The 12,791-nt window shown below is 42.1% G+C and overlaps 1 protein-coding gene across 14 annotated transcripts in view; it reads left to right on the forward strand.

Annotated features, from left to right (window-relative positions):
- raraa (retinoic acid receptor, alpha a) overlaps positions 1-12,791 on the forward strand; it is a 534,959-nt gene that overhangs the window by 342,212 nt on the left and 179,956 nt on the right. For 13 of the 14 annotated variants that reach the window (XM_078529303.1, XM_078529300.1, XM_078529314.1 and 10 more), the window contains one exon: positions 3,208-3,759. The exons of the other annotated variant lie outside the window; for it this stretch is intronic. In XM_078529303.1, coding sequence (XP_078385429.1) covers positions 3,585-3,759 — 175 coding nt within the window. In that variant the 5' untranslated portion in view covers positions 3,208-3,584. The remainder of the gene's footprint in view (positions 1-3,207; positions 3,760-12,791) is intronic. 14 annotated transcript variants of the gene reach the window in all.

Consider the following 12,791-nt stretch of genomic DNA (forward strand, 5'->3'; position numbering starts at 1 on the left):
CAGAAACGTGTTTGTGGTGGCAAGTTGTTATGCAACTTAATGGCATATTCTCAAATGCGCATGTCAAAGTGTTTTAGAGCTGCTCCTGCTTCTCCCTTCTCCATTGTTCTGTATTAAGTTTTTCCTACGAACTGAATAGTTATAGTTTGTGTACCTTTTTTGTAATTGTATTTACAGCCAATAATCCAGATTTTACTGTGGCAATGACGGTGAAACTGTTTAAGTGTTTGCCACCATTACTCTGCTGAAATTGACAGCAATTTTGGGAGCCCACATGCGCACAGAATAATGTGGGAATCCAGAGGTGGTCAGTGAGTCAATGCTCCTCCATAGGATGTGCTGTAGAGGTTCCCATAGATTGCAATCTCCATTGCAATCATGATTTGATGAAAGCATCCACTCCACCACTGTTTACTCACGGTAAAAATGTTTGAATAAGTTGCACCTGGTCACTAACTTCATTATTACTGCTAAACTCCTTCACTAGCACTGTAAAGCTGTCTTTGTATTTTTGGAATGTTAAATTTCTCCATAATGATAAAGTAATCCCCATTTTTTTAAACATTAAAAAAAATTATTTTTCAAAGGTATGTTTATCTTTATTTGAGCTTCTATCTTAATTCATCATAGCCCTTTATTTCACTATCTGAAAATGTAAATCTTAATTTCCTGCTTTGCTGCACATGAATACTTAAATGTGATTGGCTCCTTACATGTTGGCATGCAGCAGCATTGATGTCAGCAAAGACATCCCCTTGATCTGACGCCAGATTTAACTTGCCATAGGAAAAGGAGAAAACCTTGCCACCGAGGTTGCCAGATCTTTATGAGTAGCTCTTCTCAAGAACAGTGAGTTTCTTTGCTTTGCCACTGACTGAAAAATCCAAGGCAGTGAAGTATCACCCTTGAAAGAATGGAAGCAAAATACTACAGATGCACATATAAACAGAAAATGCTGGAAATACTCAACAGGTCAGGCAGCCTCTGTTGAGAAAGAAAGTTACTGTTTCAGGTCGATGAGGGTCATGGTTCTGATGAAGGGTGATTAACCTGAAACATTAATTCTCTGTTTCTCTCCACAGATGCTGCCTGACCTGTTAAGCATTCCCAACACTCCCTGTTTATATTTTAGCACCCTTTAAAGGTTCAAATTCTAAATGTACCCAACTGAATATAGGCAGCAGTGTTGGGTTTGAGCAGTTTGATGCTTTTCATCGCAAAACTTTAGCTTGCTATTGGTGATTGTAATGACTTAAGAGAGATTCCAAAGGCTTATTTGCCAGCATGCCCCTGACTACCATGAAAGAAACAGTGTTGAAATAATGTTGAGGCTGTTCAGGGTAGTCGTTAGATTCCTTATTTCAGACTCCTATGACTAAGTTGAGCCCCAATGGAGGCTGATGCCCCTGTGTCAGGGACAGAATGTCTTCTATTTATTTTCTGGACCTCTCTGCTATTAACCTGAATGGAAAAAAAAATTGAGACACCCCAAAAGCTTGTATGAAATTTATTGTTGTGCATCATATATATATTTCCACTATTCCCTCCTTTAACTGGAAAGGAAGAAAGGACAGCCTGTACAAGAAAGCAGACTTCTCATTACACTAGAGCAGCTGTGGAGCTGTGGTTAAGGGAAGATTGGATAGCGGCATTTACAATTATGACGAGTTTGATAAAATGAAAAGGAGAAACTATATTTCCCCTGGCAGGAAGGCCAGTTACCAGAGGACACAGATTTAAGGTAATACAAACAGAAAATGTTGGAAAAACTCAGCAGGTCTGGCAGCATCTGTGAAGAGAGAAATAGAATTAACGTTTTGAGTCTAATATGACTTCATCAGAACTGGAGAGAGTTGGAAATGTGATTGGTTTTATGTTGTCGAGGGGGTAGGGCAGTGGAGAAAAATAGAAGGTCACGGATAGTTTGGAAGTCAGGAGCGATTAAGTAACAAAGATTTAAGGTAATTGGCAGCAGAACCAGAAGTGAGGTGATATTTTTTCATGCAGCGAGTTATTATGATCTGGAACGTCTACCTTAAAGGGTGGTGGAAGCAGCATGACTTTGAAAAAGTAATTGGATAAATACTTGAAGGAGAGAAAATTGCAGCGTTTTGGGGAAAGAACAAGGTAATGGGATTAACTGGATTACTCTTTTAAAGAACCAACAAGGGCACAGTGGGCCAAATGGTCGTCTCCTGTGCTGTACAATTCCATGATTGTATAACTCCTCAGTATTGCTGTTTGACTGCCTGGTAAAGAGAGATGGCCTTGGGTAGACTTTAGCTGAGTTCCCATCAATGCTGTCAGAGCAGTCTTGGCTAGGCTTTGTCACAGGTTCTGTCAATGCGTGTCTATGTTGACTGGGGGAGAAACTCAGTTTCAGCATTGTGGACCTCTCCCCAGGTCCCATTAGTGGGGTGTGTGAGCAGCTAACGGAAGAGGGATCCCTGTAGCAAGGAATTGTTGGTTTGCCCTGTTGCTGGCACTTAACGTTGGGACCCAAGTGTGTGCAGCCAGCAAAGCAAATTTAATCCCTCAGGTTCATCACAAGACTCAAAGTTGCACAAAGTGTGTGGGTAACTCTGTTTATCTTGTAAAGATTCTCCTTTGAGCAAAGAGAAGTATAGTGATTTTTTGCAATTCAAATATCATAATCACATTTTGACCAGATTGAATAAACTGTTTGTCATCGTTAGACACTATATTTGCTTTGAAAAAGTGGCCAGTATGTGTTCCATATACTTAGAAATGCTGATGCTACTGCTTTGGGGTTCTTATTCCCAGCAATATGTAGGGGCCATGGGTCTGTCAGTAAGTTGAGGGGGGCAGGGGAAGGGAGGGGAATTAGTAGAAATTCATATCAAACTCCATTATTTTTAAGAAGCCCCTTTCAATTTTTGCACGTTTTAATTTGCACGTGTTAGCTCTGGTGTATTTTTAAATCAGATGTTTCAGGACAAGAGGAGTAATTATTTTAAACACTGTAATACAGCTCTGCAAAGCCCACACACACACAAGAGCTGACTCTTATCCTCCTTCCCGCCCCCTCCACCATTCTCCCTCCTCCTTGTTTTCTGGCGGGGGGTGGGGGGGACACAGGACCCAGATGCTTCTGCCTTTCTACTGTAAGATTCGATTTTAAAGCTGTGGTTTTTTACTGTTTCTCAACAAGTTTTCCCCTGCTCTTACAATTATGTTCTTTTCCAGTGTAAGCACACCCAGTCTGGCCCAGATTTAGAGGAGAAGAACAACTGTTCAAGGAGTCTCTGAGGACGTGAAGAGCATTTTTCCTACAAGAGTTCAGCTGCAATGTACATTAGGATAGTACTTGGATAGATTCATATGGAACCAATGGTTGACTATCAGGCTTGCCATCCATAAGGAATACAGACTGCCTTTTTAATTTTTCTATTAGGAGAACTGGTGTTATTTTTTTTGTATGAACCCTCTTTGTTTCTGACATCAATTCTGCACGCAAGGCTGTCATTGCCTTTGGTTTCGCTTGACATTTCTCCGATTTGATATGCACTGATCAGCTTCGTGGTGCACATGTGAGGACTATCCTATACACGTCTTACTTCACCATGTCAACCAACAGCAGTTCGTGCACACCGCCAGGTAATGGACACGTAAATGGTTACCCAGTGCCCCATTACCCATTCTTCTTCCCACCGGTCCTCGGGGGCCTTTCACCACCATCCATAAATGGATTGCAGCACCAGCTTCCAGTCAGTGGCTACAGTACCCCCTCACCTGCCAGTAAGTAACATGACATTATTTCAATTTCAGATCTGTGTTTTAATGGTGACTAGTTTGGGTGTGTCTAAAAAGAGTACTTGAGGTTTTCATTGCCTGGAATACGACTGTGGAAGTTTTGACTTGAAGTAATGGTCTGAATTTTCACAACGACTGAGGTGGCTTGTCCAACATGGCTCCAGAGGCCCGATTCCAGAAGTCCTGCCCCCAAACCCAGCACCTGCCATTTTAGGCGTGTGGGGTGGGCTGGGGGTGGGAGGGGTTTGTACTTTGCACATCCGTGGTTATGGAAATCCAGTCAGATCCAATTTTTGCCAGTGGGATGTCCAAAACATGAATTTTGCACTCAGGAGAAAGTCTAAAGTTAGCGGAGTTCTTTGAAGAGGTAGGGTACCCTTTTGGAGAGGTACAGGGACACCAATGGATGAGGGAAGGTGCTCTTTGGGAGAGGTAAGTTGCCCTTTTGGAGAGGTCAAGTGCACTTTGGGATTGTTAAAAGTAGACATGAATGTGCATAAAATGTGGATTAAACTCATTGGAACTGTCAAGGGAGCTACAGGGGAACTGTCAAAGCTCATTGGAACTGTAAAGCTGTCAAGGGATTTAAATCTCCTGGCTTTTAAATTTTTTTAAAAAGTGCAAAGAGTGCAGAGTGAGGGGACATGGATTGGAATGAGTTGTTATGGGTTGGCACTAAGTTGGCATAAAGGCTGCAAAGGACCATGGGTTGGGTAGAGGGGCATTGGTTGGTATGGGGGCAATGGGGGTTGGGTTGACATGGATGGGGCATGGGGACTGTGTCAGGGGATGAGGGCTAGAGAGCTGTTTTTTGTTTTATTGGGGTTTTTTGCAGCAGGGGCAAGTTGCCGGATCACTGAGGTCAGCCTTCGCCCAGCCCAACTCTGTACTCGGCAGCCCCAGTGCTGCCTCCCAGCTGTTGCCAAGGGTGGCGGGCACAACTCCTATTGATACCCACCACACCTGGAACAAAATCTGACCATCCAGGGCACTTTCTCCCAAGTCCAGTTCATGAAGCTGAGAATTTTCCTAACTTTGTGCTCCGACTCAGGAGTGAAAATTCAGGCCAGTGCCTTTGTTGCAATACACATGGCTGTACTTCCATCCTTAGAGAATAATTAATTTGTTAGTTTTCAATTTGCTTTATATTTGAAACAGTTGAACAATGTGTTTGGTTTGGGAATGCAAAATTAGGGACAGAGGCATACTGCAGGCTTCTGAAACTCTTGGGCAAGTTGGTGAACTGATTCTAAGTTAAGTCATTGAAGCTACTGCAATGCTGGTTTTATGCTGTGTTTGTGCTGCTAGTTACCAACACGCAAGACTTGTGCAGCCAGTGGTAACTTGCTGGATATGCTAGAGCTGGCTGACTGGAAACTTTACTTTGGGACTTTTGCTGGTTGGGTCCTGCACTTGGAAAGCATTCATCTTAACACAGTATAAATTAATATGAAAGCAATTTTTTATGTTGTCCATTGTCTGAATGGATTTACCTTTGCCCATTCAGTAATCGGGACCGTCAACTTCCCTTACCCTTATGGCTGAACACAGACTGGCACATTTCAGTATTTTAACGAGATTACACACATACAACTGGAGTCATTGGCCAAAACCTCAAGGGCAGTGAAATCTTCAAGGATGAATGGAGGACTTTTCTAAATAACAGTGAAGCTTTACAGTTCTGCTGCTGCAGATGTTTGACCTGAGTAGCTTGTGGGGTTAAAGCCTGTAGCCAGGATCTACTAACGAACAAGAATTGTTTCTAATGAGCCTTGTTGGGTGTTCATTTCAATGGGAAATGGAGTGTGCTGTGTTTGTTTGTTTATCTTAAGATATTTCATCAGCCCCGTAGGTAGCACAGTGAGACTGCACTCTTCTCGTTTTCATTGGGGCCCTGGGAGAAGCAGGGAAACTAGAGGCCTTCCTTCAGTTGCATTTATGTAACAGAACCACTGAAAGAAGCTGTTCTCTAATAGCCTACACTGCTGCAGTGTTGAATTACATTCAGGAAGGTCCACGATAGTGAAGATAAAATTGCATTGGTGACTGGTATGGATGGATGGGTTTTGCACTCAGCCTGTACGTACCCAAAAAACTCCCAAAGGCAGTGTTTATTTCTTTGTCCCAGGTGCCACAGGGAAAAGCATTTCCTTCATGGGGTCTTAGCAGCTCTGGAAACAATAATGTTTACCTTAGCGTGTTGCTGTCAAAGTCAAGACTACTAACACTGGCAGCCACGAAATGTAATTATTAGAGGAATATTGGCCAGGACAAGGGAGTTACCCCCTGCTGTTTGAAATTAATGCCTTGAGATCTCTGTTGTCAACTAGGACAAAGAGACAGAACTCCTATTTTAATTCTTACTCTGCAGATACTGTTAGATTAGCACTAATTGTGAATTTTGTGAATTTTCAGAATACTGATATTTATTTCTGATTCTCTTTATCTGGATAAAGCGTTTTATTGAACATTAGCTACAGCATTGCATAGAAAAAATATGAAGATTTGGATACAGATATAAATAAGATTGTGGGGAGTTTATCTGATTTCAGGCTAAATTTGTGCTGGTAAAAGGGCTATCTTCTGCTTGAAGCACTTATCACTGAATTGTGCTGCCTTGAAGAACAGTGGAAACCTGAAACTCTTGCCCCTCTCCACCCACCATTCTTCCCAGTAATTGGATTAATTGAAAATTCCAAAACTTTAGATTGATTGTTAGGTAAGGGCATTGAGGAAAATGGAACCAAGACTGGTGAATGGAGTTGTGATACAAATCAGCCTTGTCATCATTGAACGGTGGAACAGGCTCGAGAGATTGAATAATCTACTCCTATGTAATAGTTGTATTGAAGTTCCCAAGCAGTTTTCCAAGGAGACAATGAATGCATACGTGCAGTGCTGTGGTTTTGGCGAAGTGTACAGCTTGTGGAAAAGGTGTTGGGAAGGGGAGACTCCATTGCTGCTTTTCCATATTAGCTCTTCCTCCAAGTGCATAAATCCATATATCAATATATATCTCACTTGGTTGTCAATTCAGTATGGGTTAAAATCTGCAGGGATGGAAATGTACTTTTTTTAGTGTCAACACGAAAACAGATCAGATATCCTCCTTGCATTCACCCCAAGCTGTCTCCTAGGAAGACTGGTTTTATTTTAAATATTTCATATTGCAGTAGTCTAAAAGGCTTGTCTAGTGCTCCCCATGTTCACTTTTCCAGTTGAGGTAACATACTTTTGTGGGGTCCTTTTATAGACCTCTTCTTCCTGGCATTAGTGGCAATTAGATTTGCTGTTTTTGCCTATTTTCACAGCTGACACAATTTGAAAAAAAATTCACTGATCAATTTGAACATGGTACAATCTCGCTGGCAGCATTGGGACACAAGAGGATCAGTTGGCTAAATGTGCTATCTCCCAAATACATTTGTGCTATTGAAATGGATGAATGCTGTATTTCATAGAAAAGCCCAGTAAATGCCACCATGAATGTCAAAAATAAAGCTATCTGGGACACATCAGGTAAACGTTAATCCACAGAGGACCGTGATTTTTTGCTCTTTTGCCTTCCCTTTTCCTGATCATGGCAACTCATATCGAGATAAATACTTAAGCCTCCTCTCAGCTCATCCACATTAATGGTCTCCCAGTATGGAACTTAAAAACAAAAACAGCACAGATCGTGGGGAGCAGTACAACCAAATGTAACCCTGTTTCTACTTGATGTCCACCATCGTTTTTGATAATGATCCGAAGAGGAAACCCAGTTAATTGTTTCCCACTCATCAATAGCCGAATCCAACTGTACTGCTTCCACAGCCATGAGGAGGTGTCAGCTGTGGCTCAGTTCATAGCACCCTCGCCTTTGAATCAGAGGGTTGTGGGTTCATGTCCCACTCCCGGAAACCAAGAACTGTGATTGTACTCGAAAGAGTTGCAATCTGTGACTGTTGATAACTCGAAAGAATTTTTTTTTTTTTCCACAGCCATGAGTTAACTCTGCCCAGGTTAGGGATCAAGCCTGGACCCACCAGGTTTGTGTGGCCCAGTATTAAACCTCGCAGTGCATTTACCTGCTGAGGCATCAGTCAATTGCAAACTTCTCCAAAGCAGAAATGTAATATATTCACTCAAATTGTGGCCACCTATTCAATGAATACAAAACATGTGAAACAGCAACAGTTCAGAAAAGCATTTGAAAAATGCCATTCGACTAAAGGATTACAAACAATCTAGCCATAATTGCACAGTGAACCAGAACATCGTACCACATTCTGAGGGGTGGAGATTTTAATAACACAGGAATCTAAAAACATGTTGTTGTTGTTGTTGATCTATATATTTTGAAGGCATTTGTTCTAAATCCAATTTTTTTTATTATTGATAAACTTCTTGCTTTTTTCCCTGCTGTTCTATCAGGTATACAACATCAGGCCTCAAATAAAAGAAAGCAAGTTGTCTCCCAGAACTTTAATGTTCAGTTTGCTGTGGTGCTGCATTGTAATATGACAAGCAGCTCACTGTAAAATGAGACACCTCCAGGGTCCCACTTGTCCTCCTCAGTGCTGATGAAAATTAAAGGTACCATTAAGAGCTACAGAATGCCTGTCGGCTCAGGTTGCAGAGCTAACACAATTACATTAACGCCTCTCCTGGTGCAGCAGTGATTCCTTAAAGGTCAGGGGACAAGGTTTCCCTCTTTTTTCCTGGTGATGTGTCCTTCATAGTTCCCTGTGTTTGAGAACCTTATTGTTCTGTCGTCTTGGAATGTGCACTGGCAATTCTTTGTGGTGCTATTAGTTTTAGACTTCTGTTAAGCCTTTGCACTGGCAGATTTGCTTTAAAAAAAATTAAACCAGCAGTACTGACAGTAATCTTTCAGCCACCTCATACTTGTCACTGTTGTGGATTTGACAAATTTGCACTCCTATCCAATCAATTCATGGACAGAAAATCCTTCAGCATTGCTGATCTCCTTATTTGGAAGCCTGCGTCCTAAAATTTACCTTTTGTGTGTCATGTCTATTTAAGGACTATCACTGCTCTGCCTCTTGACCCTACCCACCAGCACCCAGTTTCTTTCCCAATTTCTGGCCTCCTTTCTTGAAGATTCTCACTCACTGCTCCCTGGGGTGCGGCCAGTTTTACAGCAACTTGACCATTCTTAACCTGTGCAGTTTTGTGTTGGCATGCCATTCAGTTATGGAGGGGACCACAGCCGAACCTGAGCCTGCTCTCACCCGATAACCACACGTGCCTTTCTAGCTGGGGCCCACTGCACAGTGATTAGGAACAGGAAACCTGTCTGTCATTATCCGCTTGACAGTCACTGCTGCCCACATCGCAATCACCCTGGTGTCTGTCTTCCCTCTAATAAAAAAGGAACACATTTCTGGAAGATACTGCTGTCTGGTCCTGCTTTTGAATTTGAAAACTGTTGTTAAAAAATCCAAGTGTATAAATGGGGATACAATATTCCTCAATTTTCTTTCTTGATCACTCTGATCTCTCTGGGGCCATACACAGCCCCTGTAGGCAGCTTTCTCCCACAGTACTGCTGCAAGCTGACTGAGAGGAGACACATGACAGTGCTCCAAGAACATAATCCCCTTAATTTTATTTCCCTCCCTGCTACCAGGATCACCTGGGTTCCATATTCACATGGGAACTCAGTAACAACGGGGATTGTACCTGCCTCCCACTATTCCTGTGAGACAACACCATCGGTCAGTGATCTAATGCGTGGCATCATCAGATTCCTTGTTCCAATTTTATGGTCATAACAGTATGAGAGATCATTATATTGCTTTGCATGACAAACAACTAAATCAGAAAAAATAGCTCCTCCTAAAAGCTAGTGAGTGAACATATTTCTAGACAACTCTGTAAAAGCAAAATAATCTGTTCCAAACAAAGATGTTCAATAGCCCTATCCTGAGTATCTGAGGTTTGGTATTTAAAGCAGGCCTAGGTATATATTGTTTTATACGTTAGATAGCTGTTAAAGAGTTGAAGCATGGGACTGACTGGATTGTGCTATGGGGAACCGACACAGACTCCATGCCAAATGGCTACCTCCTGTACCATAAATTACTCTCTGGCTCTATTACTAAAATCAGCAAGCTTCACCAATATTTGATCCGAATAGAAATTCACTGGGAACAATTTTCTCTGGTTACTTTAGATGCTAAAGAGCCTCTGAGGTGGCTAAGGTGGGGTCTTAAGTGGAAATGCTCGTTTATCCCACATTTAGCGCAAGGCACCATCTTGGTAAAGTGGTTGAAGTGTTAGCTCGGAGGATTGTTAAGGAGCTGATTGCTTATTTGATTTCCTGCTAGCCCTCATTAATGAGGCTGCATGGGATTTTGATGACCCGTGCTTAAACTAACGGCCTCCACTAACAGCGGTCAGTTGAACAGGAGTAAAAAAAGTAATTGCTGAGGATTTTTGAACACTACATATAGGCATTCTCAGCTTTCACTGTTCACCTGCTGCTCGAGGTTTGGAGAGGACTTTTGAAATACATCAAGACACTTTCTAGACAGTTTGTCAAGGCTTCATCAATGCCTCTATCGACATTTATTCCATATATTTTCTGAGCATGTTACCTAAAAGGAGTAATTGCTGTACTATTCTATCTTAATGAACGTGTTATAGTAGTCATTAGGAGAAAGGAGTGCTTGGTCATAGGTATCTTGCTAGGGGTCCCCCTTGGCCTGCAGATAGAATGGGAAGAGGATGTGAGACCAGGCAGTAGCCTGAGGCAGGAATGAGGGACGGAGGAGATTGTGGTGGATTCCTTCCCTTTCCCCCTTCTCCACGGGTTCAGGACACCCCTCCTCTTCGGGATCTCCTCAACCAGGACCTCCAGTACCATGTCCAAGAAGTTGTATGCCCTCTCCCTCCATCCCAGAACCATCCTGAAGCATGTCATGTATCAGCCAGCTCATTCTGCCCCTTCAATGTTAGTGAGTGCATGAAGCCCACATATACAACTCCACGAAAATTGCTTCTAATCAGCACTTGAGTGCTAAACCTGCAGGTGTCTGTTTAGCATCTCCAGGCAGGTTCAATTGATGATGAGAAATTAGGCACAAAATTTTGTACTAAAGCTTTCAGACACCATGCCTTACTAGCACAGCACCTAGTTAGCACCTATTTTCACCCTTTCACACAGTCTTTCTGTTACTCATTGATCCCAGAATTGACCCATAGGGATGAGCTATATTATTATAAGTAGAAGAATCTATAAAATACAGAAATAAAATCTGTCACTCAATAGTTGTTACAACCAGGGTGGGAGGAGTGTGCAGTTTATATAACCTCACTACTCTACAGGCCATACCATTAAATGTTTAAATCACATACCAGAATGGCCAATTATTTACCTTTGCTACTGTCAGACCCAGAATAAAAGAGACTTTAACCAGGCTTCTTTCAATAAACTCAGAATGATATTATTATAAAACAAAAGTTTCTTAAAACAAGTTGCAAGAACGGGGTAACAGACAATTTGTAATCTGGAAGTGTAACTGTCTATCACTTTTAAAATTCCCCAGCATGCACACACACGCACTCAAAGGACAAACAAATAGGGTCTCTGCAGAGATAGGTGATTGAAGGAGAAAACTTCATAAAAAGGATAAAGTTTGCAGGGTTTTGACACTGCTGAAATTTTGCTCACTCATGCGAGGACAGGCCGCTAGTCCCGTTAGATGTCTGGAAGCTCTCACCAATGGAGCTTCAACATGGAGGAAAATAGAGCCAGATCAATCCTCCTCATTTCGGCCTCTCAGGTTTCCAAATACAGACAAATTCCACTGAGATGACAATTCCTAGCTGGATATTGATAATCACACTGTATTTCAAGCAAGGCAAGAAGAGCACAAGCTGGGCAGCTTTCCCCCTTCTCAGTTCATTCCCAACTGAATTTAAAACAAGAAGTTCAAAACATATAGCTCCTCTGTCAGGTGATTTCCAGTAAATCACCAGGCCTTTGCCTTTAAAAAAGCTTTTTTCCTATCAATTAAAGTGATTGCAATTCAAATAAACAAATAGTTCTCCTCTAAGCTGGTCATTTAGCTGATGTCGTATGATTTCTTGGAAAAGGCATGCTCGCTCCTGTCCAAGATGAGCGAATGACCTTTTTTTTTTCAAATCCATGTCACCTCCCAAGTGTCCAAGTAATGCAAAGTCCTTCCACATTTTAAAAGAATATATAGTTCTTGCAGATATGGTTATAACAAGTTAGACATCTCACTAAGATATTCCAGTATTCGTGCTGATAGTAAGCATTTGTTTGTAAATCAAATAGATTGCTTAAAGCAGAAATCTAAGTATTACTTTTACATTTTTTTTTTGCAAAAATATACTTTATTCATAAAACATCTTCAACAACATTCCAAACCATTTCAAAATCACCATTACAAAAGGACAATCAGGTTCAACTTTTACAACATGTATCACAAGGTGCATCAGTACAAACAATGAATATTACAATCATTTTCAGACATTCATTTTGAGCTGTACATCCTGAGGGGCTCTACACAGTTCCCAGTCCCTCAGTGCACTGTGGCAGAAAGGTCTTAGGCAGCGACCCTTCCCCATTGCGCCTTTGCGGCAGCTGCCCCAAGCTTTAGTGCGTCCCTCAGCACGTAGTCCTGGACTTTGGAATGTGCCAGTCTGCAACACTCGGTCGGGGACAAATCTTTGCGCTGGAAGACCAACAAGTTTCGGGCAGACCAAAGAGCGTCTTTCACCGAGTTGATGATCCTCCAGCTGCAGTTAATGTTTGTCTCGGTGTGTGTCCCTGGGAACAGCCCGTAGAACACAGAGTCCTGTGTCACAGAACTGCTTGGGATGAACCTCGACAGAAACCACTGCATCTCTCTCCAGACCTTCTTTGCAAAGGCACAATCTACAAGGAGATGAACAACGGTCTCTTCCCCACCACAGCCACCACGAGAGCAACGTGCCAAGGGGGTGAGACTCCTGGCGTGTAGGAAGGATCTGATGGGGAG

Source organism: Cetorhinus maximus, chromosome 25, assembly GCF_964194155.1.
Source record: "Cetorhinus maximus chromosome 25, sCetMax3.hap1.1, whole genome shotgun sequence".
NCBI classification, from domain to species: domain Eukaryota; kingdom Metazoa; phylum Chordata; class Chondrichthyes; order Lamniformes; family Cetorhinidae; genus Cetorhinus; species Cetorhinus maximus.